This window comes from Plectropomus leopardus, chromosome 9 (genome assembly GCF_026936395.1).
Source record: "Plectropomus leopardus strain MGB_pleo_1.0 chromosome 9, ASM2693639v1, whole genome shotgun sequence".
Lineage (NCBI taxonomy): Eukaryota > Metazoa > Chordata > Actinopteri > Perciformes > Serranidae > Plectropomus > Plectropomus leopardus.
The window spans coordinates 24,318,560-24,338,723 of NC_142184.1; the positions used below are offsets into that span (position 1 = coordinate 24,318,560).

Here is a 20,164-nt window from a genome sequence, read left to right on the forward strand (position 1 = left end):
TGGCTGGCCCTGAGTTTAAATAGTTTTTCATTTTTAATTTTTTTTTCTCCTCACAATTTTAGATTATGAAAACACTAATTATGCTTTTAAAAAGTAGCTGAAGACAAAATCAATATCTGCAATAGCCTATCTTAGATAATATAACAGCTTGTCCTACAGATTTACATCTGTGCATTTTAATAAATCAGTTTGTATAGGCTGTCAGTTCTGCGCTCATGTTGTCATTTTAGCCTAAGGTGACAGCTGCCTTTAGCTATGATTTTTTTTTTATCCCAGTGTTTTAACAAACCTGTTGTTGATTGGTCCACATTTGACATCCACATTCACTGACCAATCAGAACACCAGATTCTTGTTGGTACATTTGGGAAGGAAAAAAAAAACACAACTATACACAACCTGCACGAGAGGTATATTTCAACCGTTTCTGCGGCACTTTGCAGCCTCCATAAGCATGTACGGAAACTGTGAGGGCAGGTTTGTATGACGGTCCGCGCTCGTGCGGGTCGTGTCGAACATCCTGCTCTAAATGTAGCCAGCTCGCCAGGCTAGCATTGTAGCTAGCAGTATTACTGTTGCTTTAATGGCGATAACAGCTGATTTCTTTCACTTAGTAAGCGAAGCATTGAGTCCGGAGTTTGAATATTATAAGGATTTAATTTAGCGAGCGCTTTTCAGGAGCTCAGTGGCAGGGCTATTTTGGAGGATTCAGTTGACCTTTCGGTGGACGAGCTAGCAGCCTCGGTAGCAAAACAGTAATGTGACGACGTGTTGTGTGACCAGCTAGCAATGGTGCAAGGACGGGGGAGCGTCATCAAACCAGGTGAAGCAGAGGCGTGCAAACGCACCCGAAAGCTAATCCGAGTTGTAATGATAATATAAAATAGAGAAGTCATTTTTTGTTTTACGTGCATTTTACGTGCCATAAGAGGCAAATTAGCCTGTTGCAGCGCAGGTGGATGGAAACATAAGTTGAATATTGCGAAAGTGTCTCAAATTATGAAGTATGTAGGCCGTTAGATGGTGTTGGAACAATTTTCGATTCTGCTGACATGATATCGTGACTGAGTCAGTTTTATTTGTGCAACAGAAACCACAGCACAGAGATTGTCCTGAAATAACTGAAAGATTACGTGAGCTATAGAGTCTTTGTTTACATTTCCTCTTGTGTCTACAGTTGCCTGAAATTGGTAGTAATCGAATAACTATGTAGGGAAAAGCGATTGATTTTAAAAAATGTAGGGAAAAGGAGCAAACAGTTAAATAAGCGGATGATTGAAGAGACAGTTAAGAAACGCTGATTTGACGCAATAAGAGTTCACGCGATCGTGAGGAGCAGGTGGGAGAGCACGACAAATCTGGCACAAAATGATGGGCCTGCCATTTTGTCTTAACAAGCAGATGAATGTCAAAATGCACCGATCTAGATGTTTACAAGTTTTAAAGTATTAAGTGAATGGTAGCTACTTTAAAAATGCTTATGATCGAGGTGTTCAGGTGTGAAGTGTGTGTAATGCATGTAGCAGGTGGTGTAGGCAACCATACCAGGGTAGATAAGGTAATCTGGGGACAGATTAGCTGCATTTTGGGACTGTATTAACTTTAGGCAACTAGTAGGTAAAAATGAAACACTTGCTGTATATAACACAGTGTGGCTATATTAGCTTGTGCTGTGTTTCTTGGCTCATAATGTAACCTTGATATGCTTGAGGGACATTAGCATAAGTTAACAAGACAGGACCCAGGGTTTATTCAGCTGCCAAATGACTGAAGAGATAAAGTAAACTGTGCTCACATACTCCCACACCACAGCTGTTCACTCTGATCAGTTTTTGCTTCTTATCATTTGGAAGTTTGAGCTTAAGTGTCATGCCATATTATGAATTGGGTTTCATAGTTGTTTTGTTTCTCAATGTGTGCTTTGTTGTTTTCTTTCCTCTTCCAGCAGAAAGAAAAAACCTGTGTTCATCTATCAAACAAAACATGCCTTCTACTTTGCACTGACCATTAAAATGGTAAGATTGTTTAATAACAATTCTACATACTCTACAATAACGTTTAGGGGTGATGCAATATGTCCAGACAAATAAAAAAATATCTAAAAAGAATAAGGATGAGTTATGATGTATAGGATTTAGTCAGTTTCATGAACATGAGCACAATTTAATGTAGTATTAAGACTGTAATACTTCTCAGACTGTCTGTTGAGAGTTGCATGAGGTGGCGGCACTTTGCTGTTTGTCAGTAATGAATGAAAATGACTACCACTGCTATTAGAAGTAATACGTGGTTTACATGATAATATCTTTAAAAAAAAACAACTTAGACAATAAATGAAGACTTGTGATATATTGGTTTGCATTTAAGTGTTAAGTGTGATTGATTTGCCTGTATAAGTGTTTATGATGGATGTTTAAAGAGGAGCTACGCCCAATTTCAAAATTTAACAATATTATTCCTATGATCAAAGACAGTCCAAAACTATAAATAAACATGAACAACTTTCTCCCAGATCCAAAATCTGGAGTGCCAGTACTCAAGTTTGTGACGTCATCAAGTATAAAGTGTGGAGCTGCTCCACTGACAGGGCAAAGATGTTATAAATGACAGTAAAAGCACCCAGGGGAATGCTCTGAGTATACGGGTACATTTATATGGGGAGATTTACTTCTCTGGTTTCTGGTTTTAAGAGAGTAGCTCATGTTCACAAATATTGATTTCACTTCCCTAGGCCATAGAAATAACAGATTGAAATTCTTAATTTAGGTGATGTTCCCCTTTTAGGTCATTTGATGTGGTCCTTAAATGGCCCTTTAGTTCTAATATTTGTGGCTTTGCTCAATGACAGTATTTTCTTCATCTATGTAATAGGTGTGACAACTGTCAAAAGTGTGACAGAATTCCTTCAGAGAGCTGGATACAACCTCCACAAGAAATGGAGGACTCTCCTCACTTGTACATCTCTGAATTTGGAGACAATGAGGACATGGAAGAGGAGGAAGAAGACACCCATCAAGGGGAAACCGACATGGAACCACACACGATCAAGTCGCTGTCTCCAGAAGATAAACACCCCAACAAGGATACTGAGAGAGACTGGAACTCATTTCCCTGCCAGCACTGTCGGAGACTTTTTACCAGCAAACAAGGTTTGGAAAGACACATGCACATCCATGCTTTGGCGAACAACGAGGCACACACATACAAAAGCAATAAGAGAAATGCGTCTCTTGGTTCCAATCTGGATCAGCTGCAGCATGAAAAGACGAAGCCTCTGGATTCAGCGGGCTTAGTCATGCAGCTTCATACTTCCTCCCCCAGTAGCTCTAATACCTCAGTTTTGTCAGCGGGTGACCACACTGCTCAGCCAGACAAATCGGGAGTTTTGGAGGGGCATCATGCTTGCAAGTACTGTGAAAAGATATTCACCACACACACCAACAAGCGACGACATGAGCGCAGGATCCACGAGCAGCACCTGCAAGTTACACATGTGGAAAAAACCCAGCTGGCCCAGGAGGAAAATCTTCAGAGGATATCTAATGAAACATCACAACAGAAAACAGAGCTTGGTGACAATACAGCACTTGCAGCTGTTGTGGAGAATGAAGTAGAACACGCAGAACAATACATGCTAGATGTCCCAAGTAATATTTCAGAGAATCTCAGCTTTTATATCGATGGAAAAATAGTGTCAACGAGTACAGTCAGTAGAAGTGAAGCAGCTGAGGTTCATTCTGGGTCTTCGACTTTAGTTGGACTGGATGCCCTGATTCTAGACCCCGCCCATATCAGCCATGTTTTAAATACAGATTCAGTTACAGGCAAAGAGATACCAGGTCAACCGCAGGCCAAGAGAAGAACTGCGACACCACCTCTTTTACCACAAATTAAAACTGAACTGGAGTCTGAGGTGGTCATGTCTTCTTCCTCATCTTCACTTGTATCTTCGTTGATAGAGAATCTACTTCCTCAAAATACAGAGTCTACTGTTGCGAAGAAAGAAAGAACTGTGTTTCTGTCCCCAAAGCTGAAGCAGCTCCTGGAGAAGCAGGATGGCCTTAAACCTACACTCGCCCTCATTACAGATGGCCAGAAGCCTTGTTCACCTGTCTCTCTCTCTGTCCTGCCTGCTGGACCAGGAAGGTTTAAAAGAAGGACTGGGTCTCCACCAAGCTCTCCACAGCAAAACCCAACAGACGAAGCTGCAGATACGGGAGATTGTGATGCTGCAAGCACAGGACAGATGGATAACCAACAAAATTCACCTGTGCACCAAACTGCCAATGTGGAAGAAGAAACAGCTCCACCTGCAGAAGAGCCAGCAGTGAAACCTGCCTTGACAGAGAGCTGGGCCCCCACAACTGGCGGTAATTCCTGCAACCAGCAACCACTGGATCTCTCTAATACAGTCAAAAGAAATGAAGATGTTGCTTTAACTGATGCCGTGCTGGATTTGAGTTTGCAAAAAAAGACCCCTGCTGAATGTGAAGTTACATTAAATTTAGTTTCAGAGGCAGTTTTAAATGAAGGAAAATCAAATACATGCATGGTAGAGACGGCCTTAGTGAATATTGGAGAGCAAAGTGTAAGCCTAGGGAATCCCGAGACCCCTTTAGTCACAGACTTCATACTAACAGGGGCGGATATGGTGACCCCAATGGAGCCTATGGCAGAAGGACTTGTTTATGGACTTGCGCTTCCCTCTGGTTCTCTGACTCCATCACCTGCCGCCCTTACCCCTGTTGCCTTGCAGCCAGCTTCACCGTGCACTATAGCATTTGCTTCCCCAGCCTCACACACAGTGCTCCCCGCTGCTCCTTCATTAATCACAGTTTTAGCACCACCACCAATTTCTAACCCTTCAAGCCAACCACTTCAGGTATTAGCCCCAAATATATCTCCTGAGCCCCTGGTAATCTGCACAGAAAATGCATTAAATTTCTCAGAGTGTGATTTAACGACTGCATTCGCCACTACAAATTCTGCAAACCCTGTCACTCTCTCCCAGTCCCTTGACCCGACTCTAAATCTACCTGGCCATGTGTTCCTCTCCGATCAAATAGCTCTCAACCCACCTATAGTTGAGTCCACCCCGATGTCAGAAGTGCCATTCACGCCCACTGTAACTTTAAATGATTCCCTCATCAACTCATATAACATAACCAGTAACACAGTGTTGATAGAGTGCACAATAGCTCTGGAAGCCCCAGGGAGTGTAGTCCCTGCTGCGGTTACCTTACAAGAAAACACTGCTGAGCCTCCAGCACCTACACAGATGGTTGTTAATCACATAGAACAGCAACAGATTGTATCAGTGCCCCATCCTCAAACTGTGGATCCCACTATTCTCATGTCCTCCATCGCAGAATCAGTAACTCTATCCACCACCACCACCTCAGTGCTATCTGATTGCCCTCCTGCTGTGAGTGAATCCAGTCCTGACCCAGAGCCTGTTATTAATGCAGAGCAGTCAACGATTAAAGAGGAGGAAGCTGCTGACAGTACTGTTTCCATACCCGAAATCTCATCTAAAACCGCACCACCGTCTCCTGAGAAAACTGAAGAGGATGAGTCCTTAAACAACACACCAGGCGATGCACAACAGCAGACTTTCACCAAGAATTTCATCTGCAATGTGTGCGATAAGCTTTTTCATTCAATGAAAGAACTGGGCCATCACGTAGGTGACCACGCAGACGAATGGCCCTACAAATGTGAGTTCTGCGTGCTGCTTTTCAGCAAAACGGCTGCTTTGCTTGATCATCGATCAAGCCTCCACGGTGTTGGCAAGACTTACGTCTGCAGCGTGTGCACAAAAGAATTTGTCTACCTTTGTAATCTAAAACAGCATCAGGAGGAATTACATCCCGGCCAGCAGTGTACATACGCAGAAGAAGAAAAGGGAAAATTAAGACCTCAGAACTACAACAACTCAACAAAAGTCAACGCTGAGCCGTCAGTCGCTGATGCTGCAGAGGAACCGGTGAAAAAGGAAGAAGATGAAGTAGATGTAGCTGCTGAAGAACTGTTTACAACAATAAAAATCATGGCCTCAGATGGAGCGAAAATCAAAGGGCCTGATGTTCGTCTTGGCATTAACCAACATTATCCCAGCTTTAAGCCCCCTCCGTTTCCTTACCATAACAGATCACCTGCTGGCTCAGTGGCCTCAGCCACAAACTTCACCACCCACAACATCCCACAGACCTTTAGCACGGCTATTCGGTGCACTAAGTGTGGAAAGAGCTTTGATAACATGCCAGAGTTGCACAAGCACATCTTGGCTTGTGCTAATGCCAGTGATAAAAGGCGATACACGCCCAAGAAGAACCCCATCCCACTGCGGCACTTCGCAAAAACTCAAAATGGAGTTCTGTCCACCACTAATTCTACTAATGGACTAAATGCTTCAAACAGATCCAGCCAGTCAAACAGGTCCAAACCTAACCAAGAATCAGCAGCTAATGTGAAGTTCAAGGTGCTGAACAAAAGGAAGAAAAAGTTGGTCCAAAGGGTCATGCCACAGAGGAACAAGTCAGTCCCTTCATCAAATAAAATGTCACCTGCGCGGGTGGATGAGCAGCAGGAAATCTTTGTGTGCCCACACTGCAGCAGGGAGTTCACAATGCGTCGCAGCAGAACCAAGCACATGGCGGTCTGCCCCAAGAAACCTAAAGAGGTGAAGAAAAGGAAGGAGGGAGGAATCTCTGTGACAAAGGAGAATAATGGACACCTGCATAGAGTGGTTGAAGAGAAACAAGCCTCCCCTCAGCATAAAACAAGACTCCAGACATCAGGCCCTGCTAAAAGGCCCGCCGTTCTTCCAGTGCAGACTGTCTTTTCAAATAAAAGAAGTAAAATAATTATAAAAGAGAGCACACAGCCAAAACAAGAGACACCCACTCTGAATGAACTTCCCATTGTTCGCACTTTCAACCCCTCTATGCGCCAGTATAGCAGAATGCAGCAAAGCGTCAAAGGAATCCCCATAAAAATCACCATAGTTAAACCACAACAGGCTGCACCACAGAAGGAGGAGCTGCCTGCCGGCCAGAGCCGAGAGGAGGCAGCTGTCACCAGCGGCTCTGAGAAGAGTCCCACAGCCTGAAGCCTACACAGCACACCACCGGGGATCGTCAGGTACTTGGATAATTTAAGTTAATTTGCAAAGTGAAGACGATAATCAAGTGATGTGTTAAATAAAAACATTGCAAGCAGAAAAGACAAACTCAGTAATTCCTCATTTGTGCAGGTTTGATAGGTACTGCAGTATAAGTGCTGCAACAATCAATCTTTAAATGATACACAGTTTAATCGTGCAGTTAATTTTCCTCGACAGCCACCAACAAGATCTCAGCCCAGCCATATTCTTCAAAATTAACTCATTTTATGTATAAACCCTAAAAAAGTAAAAGAAATAACTAAAACTAGAGCCCAACTGATATATCGGTCTGCCGATTTTATCTGCCAATATTGGTCCTACACAGATATATTATTATCTGCTTATATGTTGTCCGATAGGCACAGTATGAAAAGTTTATTTCCAACAGACCACAAAGCAGTAAAATTAGCGTTATCAAATTCCTAATGAAGTTTACTATTTCAGTGCACTAATGTTATTTTTAACGATAAAGTTTAGTGTTGAATTGTGAAATATCCTGCCTTCATTACATGTCTTTGTATCTGATAACCATATCTGAGGGATATTGGCACTAGAGTGTGTGTACACATATATATATATATATATATACATATACATATATACATATATATATATATATATACATATACATATATACATATATATGTAAAAATCGGTCAATATATCAATATCACAATTTTTAAGTCCCAAATATAGTTACTGGCATCGGTCCCAGTAATCCAGTATCGGTCAGGCTCTAAATAAAACATCTGAAATTAAAAACATGAATGCAATAACCAGATGATTTTAAGCAATTTAACATCCATATTTTTCTATGTTTTGTTGTTGTTTCCAGGACCCCTGCTGTGCGGAGCCCCTCATACATATTTGTGTCGTAGTGATACTAAAGGCAGAGAACTGCTAATCCCACTGTACACCACACGGACCCAGACTGCATCACACTGTACAATAAATGACTGAATTGAGGACGGATAAAACAGGCGGCTGAGGATACTGAAGTGAGTGGATGTATTAAACAGAGTATTTGAATGCTTTTGTAGTAGCTTGAAGTTTTGTAGATTTCTCCTTCAATTTTGCAAACTTTCTGTCACCGGCTTGGATTTGCACTTTGAAGTTAATCTGACTGCTACATGTCACAAATTGGAAAGGGGAAGTGGGAGGAATTGAGCTGGAAGGCTGCTCTCATTTCCTACTCGGTGGGTTATTCTGAGAGGTTGGCAGGTGGCAATCATTCTCAGCATGCATTTGCACTTTTCCTTATCTGTTGTCTGTGGCCTTTTGGTTTAAACTCTTTACTGCATGCTGTGAGCTTGTACTGCGGCTAATTAATTAATTTATTAGGATGGATTATGTTGATGCAATTTGGCCCTAAGTCTGATGTTGCTCTGTGTTGTAGTTACACTGAAGACACGTTTAGATCATTTCTGAACGCACGACTACAGAATCATGGAAAAGTAAAAGACTCTGTAGTGCAGTCTGACATTGACCACAAGCTAATTCATGTTAAGAGTAAAAGCATTGTTGTTTAAGAAAGGCAGCGTTATCATCATTAGTGTGAATGTAACATTGGTAGTGTTAATGCTACAGCCTTTGCAAATCAAAAATGTGTATAATCTGGTTGGCCCAGTTGTGTATCTGTGTGAAAGTTCTGAGAATAATTCTCTTAATGTGCCATCAAATGTATATAACATGACTAAATGTGGCATAAAGGTGATGAAGGGTAAACATAGTGTTCTATTTCCTACATATGGAATTTATTTTGGTGGCCCACCTAGAAAGACTAATTCATTTGCCTCGTCAAAAGTTTGCGTGGAGCTGCAGATTACTCAAAAACAACAATGCAATGATTTGCTACCACATTTTATAAAAGGGCTTATTAATGTCATACGCTAATTCTGGAGTTTATGGGGCCACCACAAATATGTTCTCAATTTGTTGGAAGTGGTTTGATGTATTGGCACTGCAATTGCTAAACAGAATATAATCTGCATATCTTGGATGCCTCGTTGCCACTTGTACTATAATAAGAGTTCAATTCTAAACAGCATTGACAGAGCCAGTGCTTGGCCTCACTGCATCCATTCAGAAATCCTCAAATATTTATAGTAGTCCAGTTTGCTTGTAGGCTTTGTTTTGCACCTGTTTTACAAAATTCTTGTCAGAAAATATGATTTTGTGTGTTTTTTCCTCCATTCAATATCTATAAATCTCCATTTTAGTAATACAGTCTGTTTAGATCCTTGTCATCTGTAGCATACAAGCCCTTCATCATCGCTTATATTCTCTTGTCAGTAGTTTATTGTGTGAAGTGTGTATCATGAACATGTATATATCACAAAATGAAAATGTAACATCAGTTATGGGGTCATTTTTGCTGGAACCCTGTAGTGATATATCGAAATGTTTGTGGCAAGTTGTCACTGATCTCAAAGAGTGTGTGTAATGAATTGTATCTGTTTAATTTACATTTATATAAGCTACTAATTTGAAGATCCACTGCTATACAGGGTAATATTTTCATTATGATTGAATTGAATTAATTAATGTAGGCAAACTAAAACTTGACAATGGCCTGTATCTGAGAGAGAGCGAGAGTAACGGTACCTCTGTTTTACATGTTTTGCCTTTTCAACCCTCGCTGGTAATATCTCCGTCATTCAGACGTGTGTTGGATGTACAGGAAAGTTTGGGAGACTGTTATTTAACTGTGAAAAGTGCTTGTAGCATTTCAAAGTGTAAATTGAGTCATGTATATTTATTAATAATTTAAAATCATGTTATCAATATCAGAACAGTTCCTCTGTATGATTTGCACTAAAGTTTTTCCAAGCGAGTGTTCAAAATAAATGGAGAATGTTAAGATTATGGGGAGTTTGTGTGAAGATTTCTTTGGTAAACAAATCAAACTCATCTCATTATGTTGGTAGATTATTTATGTTGATGTCATGTCAGGGAAATTACACCATAATCTTAGTCATTATAATTTTATTTACTGTGTTTTTTGACAGAATTTTAATCCCGATTTGAAGGGAGCCTTCTGCATCATGCACCAGAAGGTAATAAAATGTCCAGGTGGTGGCACACTTTCCTCACGTTAACCACTGGAGCGGTGAACTCAATAGAGAGGGGATTTTGTAACACCACTGCATCTCTTCTGCACTCCCACTTTCTGTTTGAAAATCCATTTACAGTGACATGTGTTTTCATCCTATTTTTAAAATATTCTCTCTGGCACCAGAATATTAACATTTGAAATGCAAATAAAAAAACAAACTCCCAAATCAAATATACCCAAAGCTGTGACCTGTTTTCTGGGAAAGCAGCCGATAATTTTGTGGAAAAGCAATTAACTTTTAACCATTGTTTGTCCCATTTTTTATCCTTCATATTTAATATCTACAACAAAAGGTACATAAATATTGCAGATGACCGAGGAACAAAGAGACAAAGCAAAAGTCAGAAAATGCAACAATTATGTGTTACACTTTTTTCATTTTATTGTGCTCCCTCTCTGAGGGATAAATAAGGTTATTCGGCTTTGCTGCAGAGTAGATTGATTGAGCAGTGAAATCCAAAACACTGTAAATGCAACATACTTGAACTTCCCTTTGTAATTAATGGAAGCATAAATGTTAACATAGTTCCTTAGTCTTTTTTTGTAACTGGAAACTGCTTTATTCATTGTTTTTACTTGTTCAAATCACCAGGTCCGTTTGTTTTGGAGAAGGATTTTTGTGGATAATCCAGCTCCTGGTAAGAACCACATGAACATCTGAAAATTAAGTTATCAGAGAATAAAGGTGAGCACACATTAGCAAGTGCTGGGCTATAGTAGCCTGGCTCTGAACAGCATCGACGACACTGATTTATAACATGAAGCTGCATTATGCAGGGTTTTTTTTTAAAGGTGTTGTTGTCTTGTAGAGAAGAGACCTCTGTGGATAACTCATCTCCTTCATAACAATGAAATTTTTATGAAAGGTTTTGCAGAGAAATATTTTTATTCTCCAGTTTTTTTCTTTCAAAAAATATTAGATACCTTTAATAAAGTGATGGCACTGGAAGTTTTACTGAAAAACCCATTTCCACAGTTATTTTACAGATACCTGCCTAATTGTTACAATAAATACCATCAAAGTGAAAAATGGTCAAATGACTGGCAACAGCAGCTGCCAAACACAAACTATAAAATTAAAAAATCAAAAGGTTTCCACTAGCAGTCTGCTTCTCTCCTGCATATCCTGGTGCTTTGCTGCCATCCGTGGATCAGTGGAACAGAATGAAATTACTGAAGGGGATGTGTTCGGCATCACACACATCCTCATATGCATTCACAAGAACAGACAAAACTTGGATCCGCCTTGTTAAAACATCATTTCACAGCGCTACTGGTGGTCGAAAACTCTACTTGCTTTGCTTGGGGGCCACTTTTGGAAAATAACATGAGGACAGGGGCCAGTCGCAGCAGCCTCATACATGTTCCTGAAATTTTAGGATATTTCCAAGATTTTTGGACATTTCTCAGATTTTTGGACATTTTTAGGATTTTAGCATCTTTCTTTGATTGAAGGACATTTCTAGGATTTTAGGATGTTTCTCGGATTTGGGACGCTTTTAGGACCTCCTTTGGGGGGTGCAGGGGATCCTCCACTGGCACCTTTGTTAAATACACAAAAATCTATTGTGGTGCTGTATATGCATTTCGGAACTTGGTTTATACTAAAGTACAAGAACAATTCCCAGTGTGAATCACATTTATTGTGTATTAGGAATTGGCTGGGGAGCCACCCGGCACCATATCAGGGGCCAGATTTGACCTGTGGGCTGTAAGTAAAGTTTTCGGGTATATTAAGTTTTGTGCTTAAGTACTCATATACTGCCCATATACAGCTTAGAAATGAGACATCTTTGCCTGGCAGAAGCCTTGACAGACCACTTCCCCCCTTTTTAATTTAACTTGGATGTTGACTTTAATTTAGTAAAACCAAGTTATTAAGGAACAACACTGTCTCTAGAGACTTGGTCCAAGTACTGGCCTGTGTCGGCACGCTCTCTCAATCAAACATTTACAGACGAAAAGTAATCTCTGCCCAAATATAATTGTTCATCAACATGCAGCACAGTGGGCATGAATGTAATTGTAATTTTGGCAGTTATGCAGAATCTTTTATTTGCTGCAGGCAGATGATACAGGGGTCTAGGGGAAAGAAGATTATTGTGATTCGTCAGTATTATGAGAGTGCAATGGAAACAGTGGCTGTGCCGTACATCAGTCTGTGACATTGACATATCGCTGTAATTCCCCCCATCCTCTGGTGTCGTGGTTATAGCCAACACTGTAATAAAATGCAGATGAACACGACTCAGCAGCAGCAGGTGAAGCGAGCTGGTTCAGTCTGCCGCCGTGTGTTCTTTTGCAAAGGCTTGTGGGTTTGTTCTCTCCCTGGTGAAGCTGATATTCTCACTCTTCAGAAGCTTTTAGTACTTTGCGACAAACCAACACAAGTGGTTTGGGTTCATCGGGTATTTTTTCTCTCTCAGACAAGTTCAAAGTGTTTTTTTTTTCTTGAAAAAAAAAAAATTAACAGATAAGATTGAGAGCACATGTAACATTTGTAAATGAACTGAGGAAAACCAGCAGCTGTCAGATACAGTCAAGATTCAGTGTAGATGTGTATAAAAAGGCATTCAACACACCTCATGTCCTTTTGTAGTGATTAAAAATAAAATTAAAAAAAGTCCAATTACAGTGTCTGAGAATAAGGGAGCAGCCTTCAGGTGCTTAAGCAGCAGTGCCTGGCAGATGATTTTTAGCTAGGAGTTGTGCCAGCGTACCTATAGCGACAAACTACAGCCCTGGGGTACAGGATCTCCCACAGCTCACAAGCTCAGCAATAACTTCAAACCGCGAGGCTGCATTTGTATGCTCAACACAGCTTCGGATCTTAGCCCAGGGCCATGTTGAATTCTCACAGGAAGTTATGATGAGGAGTGAGGACACATGATGAAGAGATGATTGAAAAACAAAAACATCCATCCCAGAAGTCTTGACGAGAAACCTTTGATCTCCCTCTCGTTAATTTCGTCAGCCTTATTGAAAGTTTGACAAACAATATTAACGTTGAAATGAAACCAGTGATAAAGTGTGAGACGAGCTGTATTTTTTTCTTCCTGCAGCAGGCGGGTCGGAGGTCTGTGCCGGTTTGAGGAAAGGCAAAAAGACGAGTAGAGTCTGAGTGAAGGTGCTGATTAAGTTTGCATGTATGGCTGATCCGTGCTTGAAATGATAATGGAGACCTGTCAGGATCACTGTGTTTGAGGTGACGACAGATGCGAGAGCTTCGTCACACCACCTCTGGCACTGCTTGTTGCGGCTGACATAACTGATGTGTTTTTGAGGCACAATCTTCAGGATGTAATGCTGGCTGAGACGGATTAAACCAACTGCATATTGAAAACACTTTGCTAATTTGAAAAACACAAGTGCATTAAAGGAGCGGTGTATAAGATTTAGGGGGATTTAGTGCCATCTAATGATGAGGATTGCAGATTGCAGCCATGTGAAACTTCTCCTGGTTAGAATTTCATTCAGTGTTCATTGTTCGGGAGGTTTTTACCAGGAGCCAGACTATCTGCATTATCTCCCCTCCTCCCCAAAACAAATGGACCAGGTCATTTAAAGTGTTAAAAACACAGAATAAAGCAGTTTCACTTTACAAATCAGTACCAGCTACCTGTGTGTGTGTGTGTGTGTGTGTGTGTGTGTGTGTGTTCGGAGTGTGTGTTGTGTTGTTGTTGTTGTTGTTGTTGTTGTTGTTGTTGCAGTAGAGCTTTCTGCTTCTGTCAGATGCCTCTACCCGGTGATCTAATGTGTGGATTCTGTCTTTGTTTTTGTTTACATGCTGCATATGTTGTTTTCGTTTTATGTCGCTGGTGGCAGACCAGTTTCCCCCGTGGGGATTAATAAAGTGAATCATATCCTGTCCTGCCCTGTTCTCTAGCCTGTCCTCATTTTGAAGTTGTCAAATACCTCCACTTTGTCAGTGATTTCAGCTTAGGATACTGACGCTAAAAGCCACCTTTGGCAGCATCAACTCATAACGCAGCCGGACGGAACCTGCCACGGCCGTATGATATGCCGCTGGACTGCATTAGGTTAAAATGCTGCCAGTAACAACATTGGAGCTGAAAAGCATTGTCATCATAGGACATCATTTTAAAAGACGTGTCTGTAAAACAGGACTGTTTTTTAAGACATATTTTGACAGGACACCTTGAACTGCAAACAAGGTCAATTTTTTATTCTGATTTTTTTTTCTGGAGGCTTTATATTTGTAAAGTCTTTCTTTGAACTGAGAAATATAAAAAATCTGTGACATCATCACAATATGAAGTCTATGAGCTGAACAGAACTCATGGGGGAGGCCAGCGAGTGAAAATCTACTAGGTATATTTAGCGGGCTGCATATTGCAGAAGTAAACGCAGAAGCTTGAAAGTTTTTTTTGGTGTATGTGCTAAGTGAGGGCATTGGGATGAATAGGATGAATCTTGGGGTCTGGTATCTGGTTATTATTCAACATACATGACATACTCTGTGGACGAGGACCTGCACCCTAAATAGTTTACATGTAAGTGACTTATTATCAGGTAACAAAAACATTAAATTCCTAAACACTGGACCTTTAACAGAAAACACAAATGCAAAAGCAGCAACACAAGTTGTTCTGGCTTTTGCATTTGTGCTCTCTGTTGCACTTCTGTTTTCGAATTTGCAAGGCATTTTGGATATACACTTAGGTGAGGCCATCTTAGCCACCTTACCATGTCACTGTCTTTAATGAACTCTTTACTGAACCTTCCTCTTAAATGTTGCTTCTTTTATGTGTTTCTTGTTTTGTGTGTATGCTGTCTGAAAAGTTATGGCCAGATCTCCCTTCAAAAGTTATAAGTTAAAAGTCATAAATAATTCAAATATCTGAACATATGTAGGCCTACAGATCTCCTAATCCAGCTGCCTCTGACAACTTATATAAGCCTGAGTTCAAAGGAAAGATGAACCCGTCTCTGGTATTATAAAGGTAAATGACCCCCCCGCTAAGCAGCTCTGGCTGGAAGCAATAATGCAAACAGGAGACTAGGATAAAGTACTTTTGTACAAGTCTCCTCTTCCCTCTCTGCATGCAGTTCAGGAGCTGAACAGACATGGTAATGAGGACATTAATAAAGGATGTGGGATCCATTTTTAATGATCCACTGGCCCCTTTAGTTTGAAACTGATTTCCGTATCCGTGTTTGAGTTTTCTGCTCAGAATCCTTGTTTTGCTTTGAACAGGACGCGCAAATGTGCTATTTTTTGCCCCTGCCAGCGAAGTGCTGCATAAAACCTGCATACACCTGACTGTTTTTGTGTGTCAGTGAGAGACAGAGAGATGCAGGATTAGTCTTCTGTCTATATTTGGGAGATAATACCTGAAGTAGGGGAGTGAGGGGGAAAAAGAGTGAGAAACTCAAACTTTATTATCCTGGAGGAAATTCAGTTCGGAGCGAGGCTTCAAACACACACAGTAGATCACAGAGAAGAGGAGAAAAAGTGAAGGTGGTGGCAAATCATAATCCATTGAAGGGCATAAGACCTGCATTTGGCTTCGCTTTTCACGATGTGTGCATGCTGGCAAGCTGAACAACAAAGTCATGATTAGTTTTGTCAGTTAATTTCAGTTTAGCTTTTGTTTCTGAGGAACTTCAAGTCCTGTTTTCCCTCTCTGTGATTTCCAAGTTCCCATCTAATATGGATGCTGCTGAATGAACACTCCTCAGGCCACATGGAGAGTACCTATGCTGGTGTTTGCTTGCAGCGCATATGTGACAGCACTCACCAAATTTGTTCACCACCTAAGTCAGATGTCATGCTTATCTGTTTTGTATCGGGTCCATTTCCCAACTCGCCGTAGAGGAGTCAGATTGGATTAAAAAGAGGAAAGATGAAAGTGAGAGGAAACCACAGCCAGAAACTACAAGCAGCAGCAGCTCCAGTATAGTGTTAGAACTGGCTCCACTTGCACACATGCACACACAGTCATCTCTATTCTCACTTTCGTCGGGGGAGAGAGTCTGTCTTCTCTCTGCAGCAGGCTTCTCCTTCTCATCGCTCTCTCTCTTTTCCCTCTCTCTCCCTCTCTTGCTTTGTTCATGCTGTGTTTGCTGTGCTCTCTGTCTGAAGCAGCGCCACACTGGAGCACTAATGAGCGGGCTGAGAGCAAACCCAACACAGATCTCCCATCAGCTCAGGAGCAGCAGCAACTCTGACGGCATCTGAGGCAACGAGACACAGCGCTGATCTGCAGTCAGCAGGGAGGCAGAAGGGAAAAGGCGTAGGAGAGGTCGTGAGGTTGCTTCAAAGGCACATTAGCAGTTAAGAGTGAGAGGAGAGGATTGCTCCAGCGCAACAGCCAACCTTCTCCACACTGACCCACAGTTCACTTTTCTCTTTCTGAAGACGAAGGACCTTTCCCCTCCCAGAGGAGTTCAGCCATGGAGGAGATGCTCACCTGCAGCCGCAGCCCTTTCTCCCAGGTGTTTGGGCGTCAGGGTCAACTCATGCAAGCCAGTGAGTGTTAACAGCCTGCCAAATCCTGCAAAAATATCAAAGTTTTGTTTACATTGCATGACTCTGATTAACTTGATTGCATGCAGGGTGTATTAATGGTACACCCACTGTCCTTTTGTATTATGAGTCTTTGAAGTACACAGCTCTGATAGTGACATTATTGATATGCAAAATTAAAACATTTACAGAGGCAACAGTTGAAGACATGTGCCCCAGTTTCACCAAAAACCAGTAAGAAAAAAAAAATCAATCACTTTTCTTTAAAGCAGCTTCTGATGCAATTTACCTTTCAGTTCTCTCAGTATTTTTTTGATCATGTTGCTCTTTTATCCCTATTAGGGGTGTTTATACATTTAGTCTTCTCTGTTGTGAAATCACTGTGAGAAAGACACGGTTTATATTTTTATATGGCTTCTTGCAGCATGGTGTATGGGTTTTACATTTTCTTAAGAAAAATTACATAATGCATTGTGATGTTTGCATCAATCTTGAATCATTAGTGTAATGCAGTTTGACACAGCAGTGTGTTAATGTTGATAGGCTGTGATGCTCCTTTCATGCGAGATGTGAAAATGTGTGCGCTCTGTCTTGTGTGTGTGTGTGTGTGTGTGTGTACGTGGGTGCAGGTGGGTTTGCGGAGGAGCAGACCTTACCTTTCATTTGTACAATGCTTTGATCTCCGTCTGACCAAACATGCCACAGGTCTAGAAAGGAAACAAGAAAAAGTCGTCAGCAGACTTAAATTACACTTTAAAGTTCAATCATTTTACACAACAGCATGAACTAAAATCTAATGCAATCCGTTGCATAGTCTCTTTGTGAAGTTACTAATGTTTGATTTTTTGAATTAGGAGAAGTGCATATTAATTGTCCACCTGGTCAACAAAACATACATTTTAGGGGAGAACACATGGAACAGCCCCCCGCCCCAATATTTAGCATTTTCTCCCCCCGACCAAAAACGTGAAAGTAGGAGAGGAGTTTTATTTTGACAATAGTCAAGAGATTTAAACCATATATTGATGCAAAATGTACAAATTGGTGTATAAATATTAAATGTTTATTCACTAAACATTTAATACAGAACGTTATTCACTAATTCAGATTAAACGAAACAAATGCTTCTGCATTAAGTTCTGAACCAACACTGCAAATTAATTATTGTAGATTTAATCTCTGCAAATATGTCTGAGAGTGAATTAGCAATAAAAAAATAATTCATGTTTGCTGATAATTATGCTCATGTACTCTGTGGGAATTTTTTAAATCATCAATATTTGAAGGGACTCTCTGCAGCACGGGTGCCAGACACCCACAGCCCCCTTTCAAACTCTGCTCATGTGGGTGCATATATGTATTCTTTATATATGTGACTTGTGTCTGTGTGAATTGTATGCTTGAGCTTTGAAGCCCTGTGGCTTTTTTTCTTTTCAGGATCAAACCTCACAGCATGACACAATCTGCCCTGGGTGTTCTGTTACAAGGTGTCATATAATTCCTACAAGAGAAAATGGCACCCTTTGGCCATGGCTGACCTGATGTGAAGTATTGTGAGTTGTGATATTTCACAGGTTTGCTTCAGATGATTGTATGTGCATGCTCGTATCTACTGGACATGTACTTGTGGTGCAGAGTGGGGTTTTTATTTCATCAGTTCATTTGCCATATGAGGCAGGACCTTGAGCTCTTAGTATCGAGTTGTCAGATTTTATTTTCTCATTTGTCAGTAACTAATGGTTTGCTTTCAGGCTGCCTGTTTTGCAATAGGAGAGTGATAACCTTTCCCTGGCCTTCCTTAGAATTGGAAAAGTTATATTTCTTTCAGTTACATATTTTTTTGCCAGCAACGATTTTTAATGGCTTCTTTTACAGAGCTGCTCCCTCTGTGAGCTGCTCTGGCTGTAGGTTAACAGTTCCTATTTTTTGGAGTCTTTAGCCGTAATCATAATGACTTAGACTGGATAGTTTCCCTGATTTAAACAATTGAAATGATTGCCTGCCTCACATCCAGGCAGAGAGGCGAACGCAGCAGGCAGTGCAACACTGCGGAAAATCAACAGGAAAAAAATGTTTAAATGTTTGGAGGCGCGTCAAGCTTTCTTTGTGCAATTTGTTTTTGGACTATCACATCCTGAAAATACACTCACACTGAATATTCAGTCTTTGTTGCACATTTACTTTACATATGCCCAAGGGGGATCATTGTGTTCCCTCTCTTTCTTCCCCCTCCATTCAAAGGAAACTTAAAGACAACTTGAAGTCAAAGTGTGTTGCTCATTCACAGCGACTGCTTACTGATCAGTCACAGCAAAGGTGAGAGCGCCGTGTGAATTAAACCTAAATGTCACTCCCTTCTTGTGAAAATGACATTATCATTGCATGTGTTGTGGTGAATTACAGTCAGTCTTGCGCTCCCGAAGTTATCTATGCTCTTTGAAGCTTGTGCTGCATGTCTGTGATTTCGGATGTGCGGGAGAAGGAAGGGAAAGGGGAGATGGAAGGAGAGAAGAGGGAGAGGATGGGGGCAAGAAAGTGAGCAAGCTGCAAATTGTGTGAATAAGAGATGGGTGTTTTTTTTCTATTTTTAGCAACAACCTTACATACTGTTACACAGCTGCTGGAAGACTAATCCACAGTAGCGCTGGCTCGCAATATCTGAACAGTAATTATAGGGGGATTTTTTGTTATCTTTGGCTGTCACCCATCATTGGATCAGAAGTCCCTCAGCTACAGTGTATGCAAGGGCCTGCCTGAATTGCAGAGAAAAAAACCCTATTACATGAGTGTTGCACATGCCCAAAGACTTGAATATTAACAACCTTCTGGTGGTACCCTGACAGAATAAACACTTGACAGATTTTTTTTTCTCATGAGTCACATTCACGTGGCAGTGCCAGGTGCATAATCCTGCTACAATTCTCTTACTTCCCACTGGTGGTGTGATTTTTTTTCTGTGTTCAGTGTTGTGATGTGTTGTCAAAAATCCCCGAGCAGCCGATTCTCCCGTTTGTCACAGGAGCATGACAACTTAGTTCACAGGCTTTGAAATAGTTAAAGTATTCTGGGGAAGTTCATTTCTTCTGAATTTTCAAGGTTAGTCCGTTCTAGGCAGAGCATCACTTCTATAAACCACCTCGTGTGTGACTTTGCTATCAAATACACTGTTCTTGTAATTGAAATGATAAGATCGTGTTCCTCTTGAGGCTCAAAGACAATCACAACACAGCAACATCTGTTTGAAAAAAAGTCAATGAGCAAGCTTCCCATTCAATAGCACAGAATTATTTGAAACATTTCTGTTGGCTGTTGATAGTCGTGGATCAATAGTATCACTTCATTTCTGGCACTCAACTCACCTCTTGGCTGTTACTCAATTCAAACAAAGCTTCCTGT

At 41.0% G+C, this 20,164-nt stretch overlaps 2 protein-coding genes across 14 annotated transcripts in view; both read left to right on the top strand.

The window, feature by feature from the left end:
• The first annotated feature begins 324 nt into the window (after positions 1–324).
• prdm2a (PR domain containing 2, with ZNF domain a) lies at positions 325–10,028 on the top strand. 10 transcript variants are annotated; one of them, XM_042491506.2, is made up of 4 exons: positions 325–408; positions 1,944–2,013; positions 2,870–7,141; positions 7,999–10,028. In XM_042491506.2, exon 3 carries the CDS (start codon positions 2,934–2,936, stop codon positions 7,107–7,109), a length of 4,176 nt encoding a protein of 1,391 aa, XP_042347440.2. In that variant the 5' UTR covers positions 325–408; positions 1,944–2,013; positions 2,870–2,933; the 3' UTR covers positions 7,110–7,141; positions 7,999–10,028. The 10 variants fall into 10 exon arrangements, with proteins under 10 accessions (XP_042347440.2, XP_087938438.1, XP_087938439.1 ...); XM_088082312.1 differs by having other exon boundaries at positions 339–475; XM_088082313.1 differs by having other exon boundaries at positions 373–454.
• Positions 10,029–16,323: 6,295 nt separating this feature from the next.
• kazna (kazrin, periplakin interacting protein a) overlaps positions 16,324–20,164 on the top strand; it is a 226,487-nt gene continuing 222,646 nt past the window's right edge. For 2 of the 4 annotated variants that reach the window (XM_042491186.2, XM_042491183.2), the window contains exon 1: positions 16,328–16,771. In XM_042491186.2, the coding sequence (XP_042347120.1) occupies positions 16,696–16,771 (76 nt within the window). In that variant the 5' untranslated portion in view covers positions 16,328–16,695. Of the gene's footprint in view, positions 16,772–20,164 lie in introns of all 4 variants that reach the window. The other 2 variants (XM_042491182.2, XM_088082320.1) reach the window with 2 other exon arrangements.

Excerpts from the sequence above, each read along its gene's own strand:
- prdm2a (XM_042491506.2), top strand. The coding sequence starts at position 2,934 with ATGGAGGACTCTCCTCACTTGTACATCTCTGAATTTGGAGACAATGAG.